The sequence below is a fragment of the Sinohyriopsis cumingii genome, chromosome 10 (assembly GCF_028554795.1).
Source record: "Sinohyriopsis cumingii isolate HCF-2022 chromosome 10, ASM2855479v2, whole genome shotgun sequence".
NCBI classification, from domain to species: domain Eukaryota; kingdom Metazoa; phylum Mollusca; class Bivalvia; order Unionida; family Unionidae; genus Sinohyriopsis; species Sinohyriopsis cumingii.
Window position 1 is genome coordinate 42478553 of NC_142970.1, and position 26549 is coordinate 42505101.

At 34.1% G+C, this 26549-nt stretch overlaps 3 protein-coding genes and 1 long non-coding RNA gene across 7 annotated transcripts in view; all 4 read right to left on the minus strand.

The window, feature by feature from the left end:
• LOC149789936 (uncharacterized) overlaps positions 1-11806 on the minus strand; it is a 70320-nt gene extending 58514 nt beyond the window's left edge. For both annotated transcript variants that reach the window (XM_089972009.1, XM_089972010.1), the window contains exon 1: positions 11765-11806. In XM_089972009.1, the coding sequence (XP_089828135.1) occupies positions 11765-11791 (27 nt within the window). In that variant the 5' untranslated portion in view covers positions 11792-11806. The remainder of the gene's footprint in view (positions 1-11764) is intronic.
• LOC149789932 (uncharacterized) overlaps positions 1-26549 on the minus strand; it is a 475016-nt gene that overhangs the window by 428402 nt on the left and 20065 nt on the right. The window lies entirely within an intron of this gene.
• LOC149789934 (uncharacterized) overlaps positions 1-26549 on the minus strand; it is a 593258-nt gene that overhangs the window by 96674 nt on the left and 470035 nt on the right. The window lies entirely within an intron of this gene.
• Positions 13565-25635, minus strand: LOC149789937 (uncharacterized). Of its 2 annotated transcripts, none has more exons than XR_016423768.1 (3): positions 25247-25635; positions 15287-15476; positions 13565-13700 (listed from the first exon to the last, which is right to left on the minus strand). It is a non-coding gene; the product is annotated as an uncharacterized LOC149789937 (long non-coding RNA). The 2 variants fall into 2 exon arrangements; XR_016423769.1 differs by lacking the exon at positions 25247-25635 and adding an exon at positions 16846-17078.

Sequence of the window (26549 nt, forward strand, 5' to 3'; positions counted from 1 at the left end):
TTCTCATACTCAGCATGTAAATACCTTCAGAGTTCAACATTTCTGGCAACATCATACTGCCTTCATCAGCAACTACTGTTGATCACATGATTTTTAATGGTCATGTGATACAAGGAAACTGGTTTAGATGGGTGGTAATTCAAGCCCCTCATCCCTGTTTAGTGCTGGCCTCCACTGTCATATTGCAATCGCCTCCTTCATCTTCCTGTTCCATGTGATGTCCAAAGATATGATGACCCTGGTTTGATTGGGAATGATGAAATGTCTCGTATTGCTACAATTTTTCACTGATGTTTTTATTTGCACAATCATTATATTTGAAATGATAAACTATACCATATTTTTTTGTTTCATCCCTCACGTGTGCAAATTATCTTAAAACGTTGTATGGCTTGTGATACGTGATGAAGCTAGTCGCTGATGAAAGCAGTGTGGTATTGCTGAAAATTTCACTCTTAAGAGATTTTTTTATTCATTATGGGAAACTTATAATGATTATTAAGTTATTCAGACCAAAGAAGCAAAATATTCAGTTGTATGTCCATTGGATTTGCATAACGGTGTTTTTTGTCTAGTTTGTGGGTTTTGATTTAAACAGAGAGCGAGTCTATGGTGCATACCATAAGCTTGAGAGGGATAAAGGCCGTTTCTTACCAAACAAAAATACATTTTCTCACATAACCATCATAACATAATCCAGCAGCAAGAGTCACCAGAAGGGACTAATACTCTAATAACAGAAAATAATCCTGAACTTCAACATAAAACCACGTCTTCCTTCTTATCGATACGTGATTTGAGAGATAACATTTGTCAAATTAACTGCAGTGCTGGATATATTGGAAGTCAGATTTACAAGAAACATATTTAGGATCAGAAATACAACATCGAGAATAAAAAGTATATATACACTATGGTGGAATCCACATACTCACATGACTGCTTTGGAGGATACATTATCAAAACAAATGTTTTTAAATGGCTGCCATGGTTGCCATATTGGATATCAGTTGGCCACATTTCCATTTCGGGCCAACTAACATTATAATTTGTTAAGCAAAAGCACAGTGCCAATAAAAGATGACTTCCAGAAGTAGCCATAAAATAAAAAAAATGCAATGTCCATTGTGATTTCTGTGTTAACATGATTGGAAGTCATATGGTCACCATATTTATGTATGATCAAATATACATCATGCAAAATCTTGTTTTCAAAATAGCATATTTATATGATGATATGTAAAGGACAAATTGCAATGGCATATTTTTAACATGGACATTAGTTTGGCTAATAGGACCAAACAGATTTTATAAGTATTCTGGCCAAAATATATGACAAATAGGTCAATACAAACACATAATAAATTCTTATATATGGACGCATATTCACTCATTATTACATACTCTAACCTCTCTCATCACATACATGATTTTAACAATACATTTTTTCTAATTTGCAAAACCTTCAGTAAACTGAATAAAATCTAAAATTAGAGTGGAGAACACAGTCCACCCATACACTTTGCATGCCCATTTAATGAATGGTCTTTCTTACAGACAATAATTACAACATGCTATTATAATGACGTAGGAGGGCATTGTGCATTATTGGTTGGTAAGCATTACACAGCTTAAATTAGTTTGTCTCCAAATAAAACTACATTGTATTAGTATTGCATATCTGACAGTTAGGTGGGATGGTTGATGTTAAGCTGATACCAAATAATTTAATTTACACACCATTTTTTGGGAGGAGGGGTCCTCTTTGTTGTGTGTTGGTTTTTCTCTGGGCCATACGTTATGCCACAACTATGGGTCCCAGAGAAGCAAGGCATGCGTCACATTGCAATGAGCGGAGATTGGAGGAGAAGGCAATATCTGATGGCCAAATCTTTGCTTTCGTGACATAATAATTTTTTAAGTAAGCTTATGACCAAAGGGATTCTTAGTACATATGACAAAAGGGATTTTAGTGTAGGAAAAAGTAAAATATATATCAGTACTGATATCTAGTTTCTAACTAGTAATATGTGGGGTGTGAATATGGGAATTTCAGAGATGGACATGAAGGAACCATGAATAAATCTGGGTAACTAGGCCAGTATCATAGGAACTAATGTAATTTGGGTGTGAGGGCATATCAATAGCAAGTCAAATGTTTGGGCTTCAGGAAGGTTTTAACAAATCTGGGTAAGCAGGTCAGCATCATGACATGTCTGGTTAACTGGGTCATATTCCTGCTGTTTCAGCACCATTTAGTTATGGTATGATCAGGGGGACGAGTAATGATTAGCCAATTATATTCTTTATGTGGGAAAAGGGTGTGTGATTACAATATTTGTACATAGATGCAACATGTAATGTGGGGTAGAAAGCGGAAGGCAGAAGGACACAAAGCAGAAAGAAAAGCAGAAACAGGACAGACAAAGAAAACAGGACAGCAGAGATAAGATGTAGTTAGAAATTAGAATCAGACTGAGATATACAAGAAGGCGAGTTAAGCGAAGGGATACCTAATAGACATAATGGAGTGATATATATTCTGAATGGACAATTATAATGAGAAACAACATAGATAAAAATTAGTGTAGAATTTAGAGAGATGGACAGATATGCGTGCGTATATTGGATATAAACAGTAGATTACAATATAACATAGTGAATTAATTAGTATACCACTGATCCCCCGCCTCACCCTGAAGTCAACAAAAAGACCCAACAAGAAAGACCGAACACACCTAATGGGTCAGAAAGCCAATGAAATAGTGTCAGTTCAAACCTCACTTGTATTTAGTTGCATACAAGAAGGTTCTCCATCTGTTAGGGATGGTTAAGTCCTTTAAATGATAATGACATTTGCCATGAAATAGTGGAAGTCGAAATATCAATGGATCCATTAAAAGGAAGAAAAGATGCTCCATCCCTTCCTTTCAGCTATGAAGGCATTGAGATAAACATGCATTGATCTAACAGGGTATTGATCATCCACAGCACAGATTGAACTGAAACTGGTCGTCTCTATAAATGGCAGAGCTACTGAAGGTAGCTGATTTTCTTGTTGGTGCTCAACTCGGTTAAAAATGGATTCAGACTTGTTCAATACAGCTAGTCTCAAGAGACAAGGTATGAGGCTCAATGTCTTGTCTCAGACACAAAAGAGTGTAAACTACAATCATATATGTATTTATCACTTTCTTAGAATCTTCTGTTAATCATATTTGCGATCAGATTTATATTGACATTATTCAATGTATGCTTATCCAGTGTCGGTTGTGCACCTTGCAGATACATTCACAGGCTCATAACTATCACAGTGCAATGCACTGAACGAGTGTCCCCAATGATATCAATATGAAATCATATTATTTGGTATACTTCTTATGTGTCTGATTCATTAAAACTAACTGGAGACCCTATCACTTGTGTTACCATCAGTAATGAAAATAGTAAGTGGTTAGATCCATGTGCATTAAAACCGTTATGACCGTTATAACAATACTCATACTTAGCTATTTTATCAGTGGATAACTGGTGCAATATATGTAAATTTCATTGCGAGCATTTGTTATACCATGTCATGAGAATAATATTGGTAGGCACTCAATTAACCCAATAAACATACTAATTTGCCATTAGGAGTGTACCAACTCATGACCACATCTTTGATATAATAATGACAGGCGGTATTTTTTCCTGTTTCAATTGTTTATTGATGGATGAGTTTTAGTAGTCCACCTGACAAAATAACTAACGACAGTTTAGCATACATTTTGAGCCCCTTAACTGTGTAATACATATAACAAGTCTAAACAAACCCAACCTGTAACATCAAGGACAGGTTGCCACCAATGGCTGTCGGCAGTGATAGCAGCAATGCAGCACTTTGACACGAGTTATTTTCTACAGGAACAAACTATATGTATTGTGATGTTAGATTATAAATCCAGATAATATAAGCAGCAAGTGAATTTGGTCCAACACCTTCCATGGTAAAGGCATTCAATGAAATATAATTATGACAATGACCATGATGATAGAACATTCAAGTTACTGAGTAAGAATCAGCTTAGTATTATAGAAGTATCTTAAAAAGCAATATAGGAAATGAGTAAATCTTTTAATTTCTTTGACAATGGACATAAACTTTTGAATGTAATAATGACATGAAATAACCTAGGAAGCCAAAGTTAACCTCATATCTCACTCAGCTTTATGATATGAAGCAGGAACAAAATAAACTTTAAAATATTCACACGTGACCTTGATCTTAAATATTGCATCCACAACACATAACATGATTTAGTCACAATGCACATTTATGCCAAGGTTCAGACTTTAGTCTCAAAAGAGATTTGATGTGTGAAACAGTTTAAAACTCTGACCTTGACCTTAATGGTAACACATCAAATCTTGTAACAGACACCACAGAGCGATTATGTACATTTATACCAAATCTCAAATGTCTTTAAAACGTTGAATAGAAGGAAACATCTTATGAAAAGTAAATTTGAGTTGATACCTTGACTTTAAAATTCGATCCCAAATGCTGTATGTCATGTGCCTTCTACTGACGGCGTGTACTTACATTACGTTTCCTCCACTGATCTCAAACAGTTTAACGTTATAAAGTGGAATAGGAAGTGATGCATATTGACAGAACTGACCATTAACCTTGATCTTAAAAAGTCATTCTTCATTAGGAACACGACAATCATACTACTGATTACACGTATACCAAATTTCATTGCTTAATCTGAAATGGATTTAAAGTTATGGAGTACAAGGGAGAGTGTGAACAAAAATATCACATTGAGTTATGACCTTGACCTTTAAGATGGGATTCTGAATAGGAACAGTGTCAGAGTGGCCTAAACTGCTCACTTTTACGATCTCTGCCATCTCACCTCTGTGTGCATGTGTTCGCCTTTCAGGCTCTTTCAATGTGGGTATGCAAGAAAGCTTGGCATTAGCTTCCTGTAGGTTGTTGGTTCCTATCCAGGTTTTCCAGGATTCTTTCTCCACCATTTATACTTGCCGCTATGCAAGAATATCATGCGCTGGGAAATGGTGTTAAAGACGAAACAACAACAGCACATATAAATACAAAATTTGCTTTCTCGAGAAAAGTAAATGCTCTTCTCATGAGTAAACTTTCAGATGAAGTACAGCAATATACCATATCATGACCTATGTATATCAATACAACAATGTACCATATCATGACTTATGTATATTGATACAGCGAGGTACAAGATATATAACATACATAACCATGTATACTGATAAAGTGATGTACCATATCATGATCAATTGATAAAGTGAAGCACCATATTATGACGTGCGTATATCATTAAGCAATGTACCAGATCATATAGTGTTTATACCAGAACACCAACATGCCATATCGTGACCATTTTATACTAATAAAGAAATGTACCAGATCATGGCATGTGTATATAAAACAGCAATATGCCATATGATGACCAATTTATACTAATAAAGCAATGTACCAGATCATGACATGTGTATACCAGAACACCAACATACCATATCATGACTGATGTACACTGATAAAGTGATGCAATATAGCATGACCTATTTATACTGATAAAGTAAGGTACCATCCTGATAAAGCAATGTACCAGATCATGATGTGAGTATACCATTGCAGCAATGTACTAGATCATGATATATTTATACGGATAAAGCAATGTTCCAGATTATGAAGTGCGTACCAATACAGCAATGTACCAAGACCTGTGTATACCAATACAGCAATGTACCATGACCTATGTATACCAATACATCAATGCACCATGACCTGTGTATACTAATACAGCAATGTAACATGACCTGTGTATACTAATACAACAATGTAACATGACCTGTGTATACTAATACAGCAATGTACCATGACCTGTGTAAACTGATATAGCAATGTACCATGACCTGTGTATACTAATACAGCAATATGCCATAACATGCTTTGTGTATACCGATAAAGCAATCTACCATACCATGACCTGCATAGACCTTGTCCAAAAATGAGTTCAGTTTCTAATTGACCCGAAATGTCTTGTATTTATTTATGTTGTAAACAACTAATACAAAGCAAAAATATCCTCTATGTGTATGGGCTTAATTTCAGGATCATTATTTATAGCAGAAGTTATTATATTTATTTGGATCAAGTATAGGTTTTGCAATTTCCTATGTGTAATTCACGGTCCTGATTCTGATTTCTAATAACTAACATTTTTATTTGTAAACAGCTGGATCATTCTAGAAGGTTGTTTTCATTAGGTAATAAATTTTTTTTTAAATATAAACTACTAAGTGTGATCTGAGGTCACGAAGAGAACAGTACAATCTTTATGCTGAAAGGACTTTTCATTCGTGTTTTAAGTTTCACTGGAATCAAGTTGTTTCCAGTATTTTTTATTTTGGACTGGAAAATATGTTTCTTTAAATTATTGAATTCAAGTGATTATTTTCTTTAGAAATACAAAAGTACTCTTATACAATTCTTTAACAGAGGTATTCACTGCGATTTATAGTGAATTCAAACCTAGAATTATATTACTGTCATTGAAGAAAGGACTGCTGACACATCAGCTCTATACAGGTTATGACAGACATATCAGCACCCTCAGCAGTGGATTTCATTTATTCAGGACTTTAAATTATTAGGAATTATGTCTGTAATTCTAGGATTATATGAGAGTTAATTTGTAATACCATAAGTTCATTTTTATTACTTTTTCACTTTGTATTGTCTAGGAAAGTAAATTATTTATTGAATTGTATAAAGTTTGTTGCTTTTAGCTCTGTTCTGTTATTTATTTTAAGACCCTAGACTCATAACACCATAATATTTACAAATTGTCATTACAATTAATTAGCAAGAAGCCCAAGCCTATTAAGTTTATTTTCTAAGGTTCAGCAAAATTCAACTGGTATTCAATATCCAGTATGGTAACTAGTTTAGTCAATTATACACAAGGTTACTTCATTAATATACATACATCTTGCTATTAATCAAATGCGCCCAAAGTATTTGTAATGTATAAATATTCAACAAATTTGATCAAAGATAAGGGTGTGTTGTAAAGCGCAGCAAATGTTACTGATGGTCACATCAATAAACTGCATGAACTCCAGTCATACTCATTTTGAACCAAGATCTCAATAACACAGGCCTATTTCCCAAGTTTGATCAAATCAGCATCAAAATGCAGTCTACAAAATGGTAACAAAATCCAGTGAATACAATACAAGTTCACATACAAACTAAGCACAATTATCGTGTCTGGATCGAAGTCTTGTTGTCTATTCGATTCAAATTCTGACAAAAGAATGGCAAAATCGGATTCAGCTAAAGTAGGCTTTTTGCTGAAATTAATAATAAAATATCAATATTGAATAATGGATTAAGCTAACTTTCTTTAATGATATGGCTATCATCCATTTCACTAATTTTAGCATTTATGGATTTCATTGCATTAGAAAAAAACTCTTTATTTGAAATTATATCCAAAACAATAATTAATTTTGAATTCAGCCACTGAACAGTTGTTATCTACCACCTCCATTTTCACAATGTCCAACATATATCGCATCACTTCAGCTTTTTTGAGATTTCTCCGTAACTCACATCCTTATTTATAGTGCAGTATATAATTTTGACCCTGTTGTGCATGAGTTATCAAGTGAAAGGTGTATATGGATTTTGCACATAGGTGAACTCAAGTGAGATCTTGATGGTCAGAAATAAGACTCGCATACTGGTAACAACCTCGGTCAATCCCTTGTAAGGTGATTTTATTTGTATGTGTGTAAATAACTCATAATTATCCAATAAAACAGGCTGAGTAACACGCGGCCATATCAAAGGAAATATCGCTTGCATTGTAATCGGTATTTCATAGACGCCCATGACCATTACTACACACAGGATTGTTGAATGTCCTTGTAAATAGGTTTCTGAGTTTCTGGTGTTTTCTTGTGTGTAGAAAATGCAAAACCAGGTGTGTCTGTGAATTAATTTATCGGTAACCCAGCAATTTCATCAAGGTCTTATGTGTATTTGTTTGTAATCAGTGCCAACTCATTGTGAAAATCTTATTTTATATAGCAGTTTCCTTTGGATAACATACATTTATTAAATTTATTTCCGCAATAACCAGTGTGTGGCAACCAGATCAATACGGGGTTGCTCTCGATAATGTTTGCAATTGATTCCTAAATGTTTTCCAGAGCAAGACTGAGATGGTAATTGCAAACTAAGTCGACCACCATACAAGTTGTGCTCCTTGAGTTTGACAGCCACTCCCTGGTTCTAAGGCCTACCATACTGGTATTGTCCAGTATCACTAAGGATCTCTTCGGTTATTGTTGTAATAATAATTGTTGTTTCCATCGCTTATTTTAAAGAGAAACCTCACAGAGTTAACACCATTTTAACGAACGCGTTCTTCCCAGTTACTCATGATTTCACGTCTTCATTAGTTTAAACCAACACCACATGAGGTATTTGTAAAATGTTCAATAGCATAAGTGACCACGCAGTTAATGTAACCAATTCTCATGGGGCTAGTAATTTAGTAATTTCTTGCCGGAAGTATTCATCACGTAAACCTCATTCACCGTGATATTCGTATTGCAGTTGAAGTCGATGCTCGTTAGCAACACAGGCAGTGTGCACGACATCAGCAAAAAAGAGACAAAATTTGTCATTACACATACAAAGGATCCATTTTGTCTCATGTATATATATATATATAATATTGCTAAACAGAGATAAACAGTTTATCAATATTTGTATTATGCTTAATGCACACTTATTAGAGACATAGAAAATATATAAATAAATACATAGAAGAAAATTTTTAAAAAAATCATAATTTAAAAAATAATAAATAAAATAACAAAAATTATATAAAAATATATATAAAATATATCTTGATATAATCTTGACAAATGTTAAATAGGTTATGTATACATACATATATACACACACACACACATATATATATATATATATATATATATATATATATATATATATATATACATAAAAGAGAAACACATACAAAGAGTTCGATATCTCTAAGAAGACATAATAATTAGTAATAACTGGCAAGGATAACAAAAAATTCGATTTTGTAGGAAATTATTATATATTTATTGGAATCATTATCAATTATTTACTGGATAATATTCGTCCTCGCCATGTTGCACCTGCAGATGAATTTTAGAACTCTCACACCAACCCACAGATCTTAGTTTCTTGCCACCATGTTTTTTTCCACAAGAGATTTGTTCCCCTTATGAAATTGTGGCAAACGTCTCATCGAACTGGGCCACCACCCTTTCACTACAAATCAGCATGCATCTAGCAATATTCATTTATACATACATGCTCCCCATGAATATCTACTTATAATTTCTTTTTCTAATCATAATTATCAATATTAAAATCTTCATAATTAATCAAAATTTCCAGAGGGGTATCAAGTCAGATATAATAGTGTGTTTTTTCTAAAATCTGAAAAAAAACCGTTCCATCATGCTTTAGCGATCTTTTGTGGGAGAGATATTAAGAAATATTACTTCAAGGTAGCTCGCCCCTTGCTGCTCAAGCTCACCAATTAGTTGCAAGATAAACATATTAATATGCATGGCTCTTGCTTATCAATTCTGAAGGAAAGTCATTACTGAATGTACCTACAACCTCATAATGGCTAAATGCAAGTGATCCGTTTTGGTACATATATATATATATCAGGTACAGATGCTCCCAGGATTCCCCCTTTATCACACAAATAAGTGGTAGCAGAACAAAACTGAGGGGAGGAGGAAGCAGCCATAGTTCAATATTACACATCACTTTAATATCCATCTCATTTTCTTCCTGATCCATTTTGTAAGAACCTTTTGAAATTAAAATATTTCAAAGATGATGCCTCTAGTTCTACAATTATTAATATGTTGACTGTTTCTGAGCTTAAACTGCTCCTTATCTGTTAATGAATACTGTTCTGTACTGAGAAACCCATTTCAGAGTCTGCCTTCTAAAGGGGCATATACATGGTTAGCTTAGCCAGCTGAAACAAGTTTGTAAACTTTCTCTTATCGGTGTTGAATACAATTTTGCACAGATCAAATGTATTGTCTTTTTGATACTTCTTCTCCAAAGTAAGATTTCATACCATGACACATTATGCCTAAGTTTAACTTTCCTGAATTAGCAATCTGCTGTTTTCAATGCCATATTTATGTTTCAATATTGCTGTATTAGGATTTCAAGTCATTGATGCCATGGTCTAAATGATCAAACATAAGCATTTTGATGAAATAAATATCTTTACTTCTTAATTTCATTATTGGATTCTTATTTAATAGTCTAATATTCATTGTAACCTTTCTGCCAGGGCTATAATTTTTTGTAGCACATGATCTTACAGGGCTAAATTGTGACAAGAACATAAATGAAAAGTGCAATGTACTTTGAAATTGTCTGTATTTTAATTTGGCAGACAACCTTTACTACATTTAATTTCGAACTAACTCTGAAAGGCAGGGTTCACCATCATGCCATATGTTGTATTTTTCATCCTTCATGTACATTGGACTCGTATTTAGCAAGATTTTGGCATCAAATTCTCTCATTGGTATCTCCAATAACACCTTCCCAACTCTAATAATCTGATTTATTTCCTACCGTTAAAAAACAAATTGTCTTCATCACTATGATCAGCCAGTATTTGCCAAAGGAATTCATCATCTAAAGATGAATCAAGGTGGGATTCAGTCATATTTGGTCTTCTAGATAGTCTGTATTATAAACGTGCATTTGTAAACCTTAATTGATGCAAGGTTCAAATTATGACAGAATGCTTGTTACAGGTCCCAATGTGCTAATAAAAGTTAGTTTAACAACTATTTATGTCAAGCCGAAGAAACCAGACATGTAACTAGTTTTTAGAAAATACACGTCTCAAGAAGTTCTAACATATTTTTACTGGTTTGACTTGTTTCACGACAAGAACATTAAGGATGAATAGCTGATTAAAATGGTATACTGCGCATAGTACATTTTCATACGCGCATCTTAAAACTAATTTATGGAAAATCTTGTGCATCGATGTTTCTCAAGTGCCCAACTCTGTATAACGTTTTAGTGAATCACACGAACGCGAGCATCTCTGTATAATGTACATAGTGCTTTAACTAGTTAGCAAAACCATTCAATTAGATGCAGAAATCGATTGTGTTACCTGTTTGGGGAAACGGTGCATGGGTCAGGAACGACAACCAGGGATAATCAGGCGACCATAGACACATATTTGTGTTGGGATTAAGAACATGAAATCAATAGGATTTTATCTTACCCTAAGCACAAACGAAATGTAGTAACTGTTGATGCTGGGCAATCTAAGGACTAGTTTCACTAACAAGACTGTGCTAGATGCAGGAAGGGATGAGCAGGTACATAGACAGAAAGACACACAGAATGCTGTATATCTGCATATTATAATTGGACGTAGAGAAAATATGTTGAGTGCAGTAATGCTACAGAAATGTAAATATTCAAGACAATGTTTCAAAAATAGGAACAGTTAAAAGGCTATGTCATATTCGTGACTGGGGAGGGAGGATGTAATCACAGTAATATTGTTGCATATTTCTCAAAAGCCACTTGATCATTATTGTATTTTCAACCCCATACTATCCCATAAATATAACACTAAAAGTTTTATACCTTCTCCTTCCCATCCCCCTTCTCCATTCTGGTCTTGCCCTCAGCATAAGAGACAGGACCTAAAATGAAATGATAATAATGTCATATACTGCATGACTTTGCAACTGTATGAATTTCATAGCAATTTATACAAAGCTTATTAGTATGACGCTGAGTATAAAAATCCAGAATTAGGTAAAATATTTCTCAGTCATTTAAGTTTGTTTAATTATGGCATCAGTACAAGGTGAACAACAATGGTACATCAGATAAGAGTAATCAATCCTTAATTTCTGATGGTTTTTAATGAATGCGGTTCGCCCCATTTTCTCATCCATGGTTCACTAGAGCTCATCTGTGATATTTAATTGGGTTTATTCCATCTGACATATCAAGCTATATTTAAAATTATATAATTTATAATGACCAATTGAGCAGGTTTCATGATTTTGAGATATTGAATGCAAATCCAAGTACGTATTGCATGTGTAAGTAAAGATACCCACTGCATTTTCAATTTAAATATTGTAATGATATTATCAGATAGGCATTGTTTTTCAGAGGCAACCGTCATATCTATATGGACACAGAAAATACCATGTACCAATGAAAATAATTTGATGACAACAGGTGGCATTCTGAGAACATTCAACTACTGTATGAATTCCTGTAATTTGCATTACATGACACATTGATATAAAACACCTTTAATAAACTTCTGTAAAACATGTAACATTTTCCTACCGAGTTCTTCCGTTTCAAAGCATTATTTCGCTTCCAAAGCATGGTATTTCGCTTCCAAGTAGCACAGGTGTTGTCCACCTGTCATGTATATGCCAATTGTTATGGTTTCTCCCACACATAAAAGTCTCACCAATTCTCACGTGCTCGTAAAATACATGTGAGAACCTTATTAATAACGTATGCAGATCAAATGTAGCAAGCTCATGTGTGAAGTGTGTGAGCCAAGGAAAAACTAGCCAAACATTCACATCTGCAGATTTAATTTCCTTACATGAGAATCTGAATGTTCACATAAGAAAATATAACTTTGAAAATATTCCATTCCATTATATATGAAAGTATGGCAGATTTCTAATTTCCTATGCAAGTTATCATGCGACAAATGTGACCTTTTGATTAGATTCAAGCTAAATGAAAAATGTGTTCTAAATTGTGATTTTTCCATGTGTGTATTTCACATGATCAATTAGGACATAATGCAAATATTGGATAACATGCAGGTCATCTAAAGTATTGTCAAATAGACATCTTGGTAGAGTACAATAATACTTCAAGACAAGATTATAATGTTTAAGTGTCCCATCTGCACATCAGATTTTCAAACAATGATACTAAACTGAACTTGAAAACATGTCAAGTACCAAATGTGCAAGAAGTTATGCCAAATGTAAAGCATCGTACATATAAATGACTCGTTTGCAAACTCACTCTTTTCAAGAAGAAAACACTGGCTCCAATTACTATCAAATGCTAACACTCAATGATCATTGCCATGGCAGACACGAAGCAAGTCATGATAAAGAATTAGCCATTTTTAATTTGCAATGACTGAAATCACACAACCTATTTCCCAAATGGAATTTGTGTTGGGCGCTAACATGACTCAATTGCATTAAGACCAAGCCTTTAGCTCCCACTTCACTGAAACTACTATCATACAAAACCGTTTCCTGATAGCCTAGTAACAGCTGCTTACAGTGCAAGCGAATTACATGCTCATTCAGTTGATCCGAATTATCTTTAGTTCAAATCAGATGGCTCAACAGTCCTCTTGGCACAGCCAGGATATGCAGCATAGAATAAGTCACCGTCAATCAGCAATCAAGGAATCGTCATACTTTCGCTCTCCTCCAGAAACAAACTCTCAAACATTGCTTGAAACGCACGGAGACAGGCCACTGCATGTGTCAACAACTCTTTCTTCCAGTGAAACCTGGAAAAGTGGTGATGTGACTACTCAAGTGCACCCTGTACAAACACAAATTCATGACTTCATGGACTGTTCATGAATGTTCTTGAAATATTCATGATTAGTACATCATTTGAGTTCATGAACAAATAATCATGAACGTTCCTCAATTAAGTTCATGAACACGTCAAGAATTTTGATGAATCATCTACTTTAAGTTCATGAACACAATGATGAGCTTTTATGAACTATTATAATATCTTTGAAGTTCTGAAATGTCATGAACTTGGTTCATGAATAATTCAAGTACTTTGATGCACCAACACGATATTTCCTAACACTGTAATGAAATTTCTATATTATTATATTCATAAAATATTCATGAAAATTCATCATACAAACTTCTCACAATATTAGTGAAATTTAAATAAAAGTGAATATTATTTAATGATATTATACTGTATAAATGTTCCTAGAGATCTTTTATTAAACAATTGTGTACCTAACGTGAGTGGTTCTGGATTAATGTGGGATAATATTTTCTGATCAGCATGAACACATGCATTTGCTACAATAGCTTTCAGTGACTTTGTTTAAACGATTTTGTCCATTACTTTCATAAACTGCATGTTATATGGACTTGTTCACTGGTTGCCAATTTGATGTAAAACCTAAATATGTAAACAACGATTATCGTGATTGGATGATTGTGAGAGAAGACGTGATATGACTGGCTCATTAATCATGTAGGTGTGCCCTCCAAAGGCTTCTCCACTGTTTCATGAATTATATGGTACTTCTTGTGATTGGGGCTCCCGTGTTCCGACATTGTTAGAATGTCCCAGGTTTGCCCGCCCTTGTGGCATGATTACCGGCTAGCACATTCGCTGTTATGCATTCTTAATGTCACCATTATATTTAATGGGATTCATTTTTATGCATTATTGATGATGCATTTTTATTTGGGACTCATATATTTATACATTCTTGATAAAACCTTTTTATTATTTGGGATTCATTGCTATGCATTTGTGATGATACCCTTTATTGATTACATAAATGTATACAAGATGGTCAACAGTCTTGATTTATTCTAAGATCCACTCATTACAATGAGAGACAGTGAGAATACAAAAATGGAACATATAAATATGGTAATACAGTCTTGAAGAACATGCACGAGGGAAGATACACTTCCCAAATGGAAAAAGAAAGTACATGTAGTTGCAGACATGATAACACCACCAAGACAATGAAAGTAGTATCGCCACTGTGGTGATATAATTTATCCACTACTTATAGATCTCATCATGAAATATATATAAAAAAGTATGCACTATTAAATACAAAATAGAATACCAAATACGCACTGATGCATATCAAAATAATGGAGGTATAATAAAATTTTTACAAGCCACTGTGTTCCCCCTACTTTACTTTCATATATTGGTTGAATGCAAAAAAACTGTATTTATGTAAGTCGCATAAATGTACCTACATTGTAATATAGGCAGGCCTGTACAATTCTCAATTTGTTACATGCAATTATGGTGAAGAACCTAAATTCATTGAGTCGTATACATGTAACAATATCATGTAGTCACCATTACCTTCTTTCTCATCTTCAGAGTCCTCAGGGGCTAGTCCAGATTCAGAGTCCTCAGGGGCTAGTCCAGATTCAGAGTCCTCTGGGGCTAGTCCAGATTCAGAGTCCTCAGGGGCTAGTCCAGATTCAGAGTCATCATGGTTTGTTCCAGAGGGAGTCATTTCCGTCTTTACGCTTGACTGCCCTTTATCAACCTAGATGTCAAACATAAATCACTGGTAAATTATGGCAACATTTAATGTACAAAAGAACACTGCTCTGTGATACAACTTCAGTGTTAGCACCAATACTTTCAGTTTTACTCATATAACTTGCTTGAAGCACATACATTTAATGGGAACTACAAACAACATCAATCAACTGCAATTGACAAATTCATTCCATGGCATTTACTTCTGAATTTTTAAAACTGGATTCAACTGAACTGACTCATTTGTATTCTAAATAAGACACAGTTCTCTAATTGCGGTTATGAAGAAATCTAACTGGCAGTGACAGATGGTAGTTTTAAAATGTATCTAGTGTTATCAATTGTCCAGGTTGGGGACTGTCATGGCAATATAGTTGTGGAAGGTGACCAGAGGCATTTTAATGTCAAATCAGTGCTGGAATGAAGAGAAAAATGACTTACCTATATTCACATCTAAATGACTGACATGTATTCAGGTGCACAGTGAGTATGATTTTCCCATGATTCATGTCTGAAAATGCCACAAACACTTCATGGGCCAGATTTGGCACACCTCACCAAAGAGAACACTTTGTGTCAAGAACTGTCCCCATAGAGACCATTAAATTAAACCAAACCATTATTGTAGTGACACTAAAAAAGGGACATAGCTCTAAATGTTGTTTGTGATTTTCTTTCCTAGAATGTATAATTTTAACCTTCTCTTGGGTCATTTTGTGTTATGTTCTTATATGTAGCAATAACTAAGTTTCAAAAGTATGACAGCATCTAAGAATTTATATATACACTCCTTACAAGAATACTGATGTTGAACTAAAGGTATTATTTATTGATACTTTGCAAATCCAGCCAATTTAATAACTACTTACATTTTGGAAGTAAATTGCTTTTAATTGTTATGACAATAATCATTTTAAATATAAACATATTATCAGAAAATATCGCTAAAAAAAACAGATTAATATGTAAAGAGTAGTTTCCTCCAATCAAAACTCTAAGTATGATCACAGAAATAGCATTACTAGGTAAATGTGGGTTCGAAAACTACTACATAATTTTTTTCATAACAACACAGAAAGCATTGATATCACATTGATTTTCAACATATAGTAATGAGGAAATGTTCATTTAAAAAAAAAAAAAACACTTTATATCAAGTATTGAGTAGGCAGTTGTCATATTAAATATTGAAATATATGATCTCAAATATACTGTTAATGCATATCATACACTGCTATGCCTCCAATCAGCTGATTTCGTCTCACATGTTGTAATCGTGCAGAAAGATTTTGAGATGACCCCTGTTAAAGGGAAATGATCCTTCTCCGTTTTCATATTTTGTACACTAACGCAAGAGTGTCAAATAAAATTACCTGATCAGACGGTCAAAGACTGCATCCATATATATGGGTAATGTTGTCATTACAGGTGACATTTCCAAAACCGTATGAAATTTGGTCAATTCGATCACAGTATTGTGTGTTTCAGCAACTTGCAATGTCACCAACAGCTATTTCATTTCGGATTAGCTGATTATTTATTGCCCACCAATTCATGATTTGTTTACCACAAACTTGCACTTGCTAGCTTTCTCTATATCACAAATCTGAATAATTTCTATGTGTCACCGTGTCAATTGCTCTTCAACGCCCCTGCAGCTTACATGCAGTGTTGATATAATGCTTGTTTACTCCCTACTGAGCATGCTACTTCAGTATTCCAAAACTAATCGAAATCCTAGATGAGAACCCCATTCAGCATTGTTAACTAAACGTAGATTGGCTGACAGTACCGAAGTTTACATATCTTTGATTATACTAACCAACAAGAGACCTCTTTACTCGATATTTCGTTTCAAGTTTGAAACGTAAGAAGTTAAATTTAGACACAGGAAGTGCTTTCTCGCACTTTAGGACTCTCGTGTAGTTAAGATAAACAAAGATGGATTCTGATTCAGATACTAGCGAGTTTCAAGGTTTTAATGGAATTATTTAATAGATCAATCTTTGAAACTGAATCGGTTCTTGGTGTTAAGACCAGTTTAAACACCAGATGCAAGTGATTTTAAAATCACATGACGGGAATGCTATTCTTCAGAAAATAATTCTTAAGTCTTTTTTTCCCTGAATGTTTGGTGAAAAAGGTTTTTAAATAAACAGTTACGCTGTGAAAATCGGGGAAGAAAAGCAAGACCCGAAATTCTTGGAATCTACATTGTCATGAGTGCTAGGCAGATACTCAAATACCCTATTGCCTGGATGGCATCCACATATTTTGGGATCTCGGGAATACCAGACATCATGACCAAAGAAACCTTTGATAAAAGTAAGCACATATTTTCACGCCAATGGAACAAGTGTCAACCCACCCAGAGGCCAACCAGGACATGACAATATTTGCCAGACATGACAATATTTGCCAGACATGACCTTGTTATGTCAGAATCCTTGAGAAATGCATGGAACAGTATGACCATCAAAAATAGCAGTCAACTGATGAAGGCATTATTGCATATAAAGGAACAGTATGACCATCCAAAATAGCAGCCAACTGATGAAGGCATTATTGCATATAAAGGAAGACAATCATTCAAGCAATACCTGCCAGGAAATCCACAACATTTAGCACATAAGTCTAGAAAGTACCTATCCCTAACACCACAAATTTAAGGTATATATATATATATATATATATATATATGGACAGTTTCTTTTCAAGTCCCCAGTTTTTGGAAACTTTACATCAGGATGAATAGTTCTCCATAGTAGAGTCCAAGCAAATAGAAAATAAATGCCAAACATTTTTTTATATAAAAAAAAACTGGTTTAAAAGGTTGGGTGACACAAAAAATTAGGCAAATGCAGAAGCTGGTCTGTGTTGCCTGGAAAGATGAAAAAATTGCCCATAATTGTATTTTATTTAATAACATGGATCCCACAGAGCAGTTCTGTGTAACTCACAAGGAATTACTAGGAGGTGAAAGGAAGTTCATGTTCAAAAGGTTGCATTTGATTATTAAGAAAACAACAGGGAAGTGGATACTGTAGACCATTAAGAAAACAGGAAAGTGGATACTGTTGACCATAATGAAACAATAGGGAAGTGGATACTGTAGACCATAAGAAAACAATAGGGAAGTGGATACTGTTGACCATAATGAAACAATAGGGAAGTGGATACTGTAGACCATAAGAAAACAATAGGGAAGTGGATACTGTAAACCATAATGCTACAATAGGGAAGTGGATACTGTAGACCATAATAATACAATAGGGACGTGGATACTGTAGACCATAAGAATACAATAGGGAAGTGGATACTGTAGACCATAAGAATACAATAGGGAAGTGGATACTGTAGACCATAAGAAAGCAATAGGGAAGTGGATACTGTAGACCATAAGAAAGCAACAGGGAAGTGGATACTGTAGACCATAAGAATACAATAGGGAAGTGGATACTGTAGACCATAATAATACAATAGGGAAATGGATACTGTACACCATAAGAATACAATAGGGAAGTGGATACTCTAGACCATAAGAATACAATTGGGAAATGGATACTGTACACCATAAGAATACAATAGGGAAGTGGATACTGTAGACCATAAGAATACAATAGGGAAATGGATACTGTACACCATAAGAATACAATAGGGAAGTGGATACTGTAGACCATAAGTATACAATAGGGAAGTGGATACTGTAGACCATAAGAATACAATAGGGAAGTGGATACTGTAGACCATAAGAATACAATAGGGAAGTGGATACTGTAGACCATAAGAAAACAATAGGGAAATGGATACTGTACACCATAAGAATACAATAAGGAAGTGGATACTGTAGACCATAAGAATACAATAGAGACGAAATGGAATAAGTACCTATTGGAGATTGTAAGCTACATTTTTAAATATTGGATTTATTTTGTGTGATTCAAAACACTTAATATGACTGATTTCTTATTTGAAGGGATGCAGGAATATATCAAGGAAAAATATAGTGATAACAAACTGTACAACTTGTAAGCTGTTTTTTTATTTCATTGAAAATGGTTGTAGAGCAGGATCCAGAACTTCAGGAAAAAGAAATAACAAGAATGAGTGCTGTCTGCACTACTGTATGTGATAGGACTAATGACTACGTACGAGCCATATAACAAGAAATGATTACAAGAGGAATTCAAATCCCCAACAAGAAGTGATTACTGCACTGATTAAAATAAGACACACTATCATATTCAGAAGCAAAGAAAGAATACAGTCAATTTGGCAAAACATCTGGATCACAAATAAACAATTCTAAGACAAAAATATTATCAGGAGGAAAATATAAAGGGATTCAACTTGGACATCCACCAGAACTTTAAAAAAAAACAAAACAAAGGAAACGCATTAGGAATAACATAACACATAAAACAAACAATTTCAAAACTGTATTCAAACAAATTTCAAAAACAAAGAAACAAGAAACAAATATGGTACAGTATGAACTTAAGATTGAGTCAGTCTATATATTCCTAACTATTACCAAATGTTTTAAAAATAAACTGATGGGATAACAAGATCTGTGAAAAGGAATATAGCATTTTGGTTAGGGATAAACCTAAAAACATTCCCAGGAATTTACTAAAAATACAACTAAGACCCTAGACCCACCCATCTGATGTAAAAATAAAATACTTATAAAAAATATTGCTAATATAATTTGGATCCTAAAATATGGACACAGAAAAAGAGGAAAATACCACAATATATGCCGACACATACAAAACAAAATTAATTTGTAGAAAATTGCATATACTGTAAAATCTAAAGACTTAAATAACAATCTGAAACTAGTTATAGAAAAATCTTAGCCATATAAAAACATTAAAACACAAACAATATTACTCTGATGCCTACCTGATGCATGGCAGACAGGGGAAATAACTCTCAGAAAGAATGTACTGGGATAAACAATCCATGTGACCACAGAATAAGAATCAGACTGATGCAAAACTGTTTTTTTTATAAGCCAATGTCATATGGAAGTCGTATACAATTACCTTTGCCAAGACATTAACAGAAAAGAGAGAAGACAACAAGCGTTGTAAAATTTAAGAAATAATTGATTTCCCTAAAAAACAAAGTGAAAGATGAGAGAGAAAAACTTACGGTATTGCATATTAAATCCAAACAATCAAACAGTTAAAGACAAGTCCTAGTAATAAAAAGTCCTAAAGAAAACTGAGTTCAAGTCCTTATGTGATCCAAAATTGAAGGTGATGATATGCCTGTTATAGTCTATTAAGTACTGATTTGTCATCAGTCTCTTGTTGAATCAAAGAAATATTCCAGGTCTGAATCCAGTATAAATTCAAATGACTGTCTTTATCCAAGTATTTTTCAGAGCACTTTTGTATTTCCAGGGAAAATAATCACTTGAATATGTTGAAGAAAATAAAATTCAACTCAAATTGGTCACAATACAACTGAAAGTGGTAGATGTTAAAGCAGATGTGTAAAATCCTCACAGTCACAAGATAACATAGTTCTCTACTTGACCTCAGGATACAATTGGCATTTTCTAAAAACAACCATTGCCAAATGGCAAATTGCCTTCTAGAATGATCTAATGATCCTTGGTTATGTACAATACAATAGCCTATAAAATTCACTCAGGAATCTCCAAAACCCTGACCAAAATCAACATATTTACTCCTCCTTGTTTACCTGAATAATAATGTTAATAAGCTCATACACATGGAGAATAATGAAGTATTCTTAGTTGTTTACATCATGAAATAAAAATGAAATGAAAGAGACAATCAGGTCAAGCAGTAATTAGCTCAGGTTTGGACAAGGTCAAGTCCAGCAAATTATGTTACATTATAATAACATGTCATGAAATAAAATATTTAAAACTAACAGACAAACAATTAAATTGAATATACATAACACAACTCCATCGCATAAAAGAACAGAGTGTAAAGGACATACAACAAATGCAACACCACATCATGGGGACAAAGCAACAAAACTTATCAGACCTTCAGGCTCGAGAACATAAGGATTTAAAAAGGGTAAAGTCAAGAAACCCAGCCAAATACGATTACGCATGAAGGGAATATAATATGTACCTAGAAACTGATGATGGATTAGCTAAATAACAAAAGATGATAATGGAAATATCATAAAACTAAAAAATAGCTCCATTAATTTTTTTCTCCAAATTCTTTTCATTTTATAGATAAAATACCAAATCATCAAAAACATACACGTACAAACAAACATAAAAGCCTTTAATTTACAAAACATGAAAGGGCATCCCATAAAGACCTATGCAATAGGATGGGGATGTGTGGTGTCCACAAATAACGTGGCTACAGAGCTAAAAGTTTGAAAAGGAAATTTCATAATCATTAAATTTTAGAACCTAATTATTTATTGTCACAAAAGCTGATGAACTTTTCCTGTGACTTTTAAGTTTAGATATTGGGACTTTAAACATATTATCTCTTATATTTCTTCAGGAAGCTCCCAGGGTGCCGTGAGAGTCGGTGTTAAGATATCTCAGGGTGTACAAAGTGATGAAACCAAGAGAATAAGAAAGAAAGCCATGGAGACTTCCAGTGTGTACACAAGAGGCACAGTGTATAGAAGGAGAAGGAGGAAGGAAGGAGGAAAGAAGAGAAATTAAATGAGTACTTGGGAAAACTCACTGAACATAGACTCTCTCACAACAGGACAGTAATTTCTATATGACGAAGTAAAGAGTAAAGGGCAATTGGTCAACCCAGCCATTATTGCATTATGATATACTGAGCTGAAGATTTATGTCCATGAAATTCTTGCAATCGTATATTTGATAAAATTGTTACTTATTCAACTTTGAGATGTTATCTCTATTTAGAGGCTTGGAACTGCTGACTGGGGGCTCATGGATAATTAAATTTTAATGCACACATTCTGCAGTATTATTTATAATATTGTAATGGATCAGTATTATTTATAATACAGTAGCGGGGTTGTGACAATACTTCTCGTAATGAAACAGTGACATAAACAATGAGGGAGGGATTAATTACTCTAATTTATAAAGGGAAAGGGGAGAGGGAAGAACTAAAAACCTGAGGCCCATCTCCCTCCTAAATACCGAATACAAAATCCTAAGTATAATTTAAGCTGAAAGAGTTAAAAATGGAATCCATAAAATAATTAACTATATCCAAACTTGTGGAGCAAAATGAAGAAATATCCAAAATAATATTCTAAGTATAGAAACGATATCAGACTACCTAAAAGAAACAGGTCAAAAAGGTGACATGGTACTTTTTGACCAGGAGAAAGCTTTTGACAGATTAGAACATAATATATACATTATCCTGACACCAGTCCGACCTACCCTAACACTAACCTCTTAATGCTGAGTGTCAAGCGAGGAAGCTGTTAATACCATTTTTGTAAGTCTTTGGTATGACTCAGCCGGGGATCGAACCCACGACCTCCTGCATCTGAAGCAGATGCACTAACCACCAGGCCACCGGAGCAGTCTAGCTCTATCCAGCCCAATGTTATTTAAATGCACTGATATTTTAACCAGATTTAAAAGCATTAACTCGGACCCAAAATCGCCTTGGGAGGGCCTCTACATATTCTCAAATGCGAAATAGAGGAGATATCTACAAAAATAATAAATTAACAAAATGATTAGAAGTTCCAAGAAAATTCAGAAATATCAAGGATCTACTAGCTAAATATAGAGATAAGAAGGATTTATTGATACAAGACAAGAAAAAAACATACTTGGATAAGAGAGGAAATCACAAACATTTAATGAAAGGTATAACAAGAAAATCAAGCAATAAAATGGGATAGAGCATGGGGTACTGGTCCAAGCTAAGCTCCCTAAAAATACAAAGCATCTGTTTCAAATACATGCACAATGCATGGTTGACAGGAGAGGTGGCGGTGAGACGGCATATGATCAGAGTATAGCCAAAATGTCCACTGTGCAAAAGAACACCATTTAGCATGTTCCATACTATGGTGCAATGTGGAAAAAGACAAAAAGAAAGAGTAGAAGTTATACTAGAAAAAAACAAGAGAGAGGTGCCGGAGGACTAATTTACTATATCTCTACGAAAATTTTGACAAGAAAACATTATACAAAATCACAGAATATATAATTGGTATAATGATGGCTTGTGGACAGGTTATCACAATTGGAAGATGATCTGGCCTGGGCAACATTCCTACTGGCTGGGGGGAGATGGGGAAGGGGCATCACTTTACTGCCCATGTAGGGGCGTGTACCACAAAATATGGGCTGGAGCCCCTGCATCATCTCTTACCTCAGGAAATATAATTTTTTCAGCTAAAGGAACTTTCTAGAATCGGGGGGGATAGGGGAATCAGGATCCAGTTTACCTCCTGCTTAGGGGAGTTGTACTGTCAAGCACGGGCTGGATCCCTATCCTCATCTTTCACCTCATGGAGGAAATTATATACACAAATAAGTCGACTTTTCTAAACCCCTCCGGTGCCTCTAAATGGCTCTTTTTTTTCTTCTTTTTTTTATCTAACCAACACATAAGAACAGAAAGGTAACTCACAGAGTAGGAAACTAACAGAATAGAAAGGTTTAAGTCTTAGAAGGGAAACAGGGGACCTTTATGTGGATAAAGTATGATGCATAGACATCACAGGGCTATGTCACAAGGCACCACATGAAGTGGACAGGCCTGCAGAACCATATCAGAAAAACCCACATGAAGTATATAAACACCACAACAAAAACATGGGGACTAATAAGTTACTAACCCACTAATAAATTTCTATACCCTTTTGGAATTTTTTAATTTCATAATGTAAATAATAACGAGGCCTAGCTAGAGTCGGAAGAAACACAAATAAAGGAAGTGTGGACCCCGACTCAAATACAGCCTGCCTCATGCTGCGAAAATAGTTTTTTTTTTTTTAATACGAGGAACGCTACAACATAGCCACTCATATAAAACACTAGGTTTTATTTTATTTTCAATTGTAGTGCACCGTTCACTCGCCAAAATTATAAAATGCAAATCAAATTTAATTTTTTTTTATAAAACCATACTAGGACAAACAAATGGACTTGAAAAGTCCAATATATATATATATATATATATATATATATATATATATATATATATATATATATATATGAATGATAAGACAACTGGGGAAATTTGACAAAATTTTTTGCCATCCCTACATAGAGACTATGTTATATATACCATACACACACTATAGCACACACGGGACAAAGAAGATCCTTGGCAAAGATCTCCAGAAAGTCATGGATTTAAAATCGTAAAATAGGGACGAGACCCATGTTTCAGACTACTACCCTTTAGAAACACTAGGACTCAATAAATACCCCATCAAAATTTAGTTATAAACTAAAATTTTGATCAAAATTCTTTTCTAAAATAAAACAAGCACGCACACCTTGGGGGATACAAAAATACATGAAAACACTTTATTATTTGGTTAAGTGGCGGGCATGTGACTGGTGTCTCCCCCCCCCCCCAAAGAGATTAAACAAAAACAGCATGTGCTATGCCTTACATTGTAGGACTATCCACTAGTCACCCTTGTGTAAATTTATAGTACATGTACCGATAAGGTGATTTTGTGTTGTCAGAGATTTCATTGAATTAGGAATATATAAGACTCCTGTGGTACAATAGGGCTGCCAAAATGCTATCCGGTAAATGGGCAAAATGCGATATGTTTGATTTTACTCACCAACATGATAACTCCGTGATTTTAAATTATCTATGGGATTCCATGATCAGTTGCACATGTATTGGCACTGCTTGCAATGAAATTTCCCAAATTAACGAGCTAAATTGTGACCGTCCAATTTTTAAATTGGTTCTGTGGCTACTTTTTCAAAATATGACTTAAGCGTGTTATATGCAGATTTAGATTTGTAAACCAGTCTGAAGACTGAAAACAAGGGAATTAACCACCGCTGATGTCAATGCTGAATCAGGCCTCTGTCGCGGAAAACCATATTTCATCCTGAGTGATTTTATTATTTGATTTCTTTTCTTTCTTTCTTTAATGAAGAAAGCAAAATTCATGAACTTTAATTCTTTTCAGAAAGTTGGCAGAATGGGAAGGCTCTCTTTCTCTCTCAGGAAACATAATTATATACATTTAAGTTTTTATTTAGCATAAATAGAACTGTCAGTGAATTGTACCTTCTGGCAGCAGACAATACTAATACTACTACTACTACTACTAATAATAATAATAATATTTCACACTATTTCACAACAACATGTACAGTAATAACAACAGTGACACTTAGTATTTATTGTTCTGAGCCAGCAATTGGCAATTGATTTCCTTGCTCTTACTTCTTAGTATAGTACAGTGTTAGACCTCATGTGGTGACCTCGCTAGAGTTCACTTCCAGGTCATTGCTTGTTTTTGTTTTAAGTTCTGTAGAAGACTCTATTTTTATGATTCTCCACAAAGAAACTATGGTCATTGCGAAGTAATTATTGTTTAACAAATATTTATTAGGTTACTGTAAAAATTATGTCATTTTTCATTGAATATTCTTATTTCCTTGAACATACTCCATGGTGGGGGGTAAGACTTTCTGCCATGCTTTTCCACATAATTCTGTATGAATTCCACAGAATTTTGTATGCTTTAAGGGATTTAGAAGCTCTGTGACACTGGGAGGATGGTCAGTCATTTATCTTATGGATCCATCCTCATTTTAAGTTAAAAGTCATAATTTTAGATACATATATAAAATCTTTTAAGTGTCTCAACTTGTACTAAAGAAAATGTATTTGATTACAGTCTATTTCAGTTGGGGGGGGGTAATAAGTAAAATCATCTCATGTAAGTGATTTCTCTAAAATTATAAACATACAGCTTTAGTTTTCATATAGCAAAGATTTTCTACCCATATAAAAGGTTTACTGATCTGAAACTTTCATTTTAAATCCATCATATTTTTTAAACTGGTGTAATTGAGATTTTAGTCATTAAGCAAATTTTATTTTTTTCTGTTTTACTGTAATAT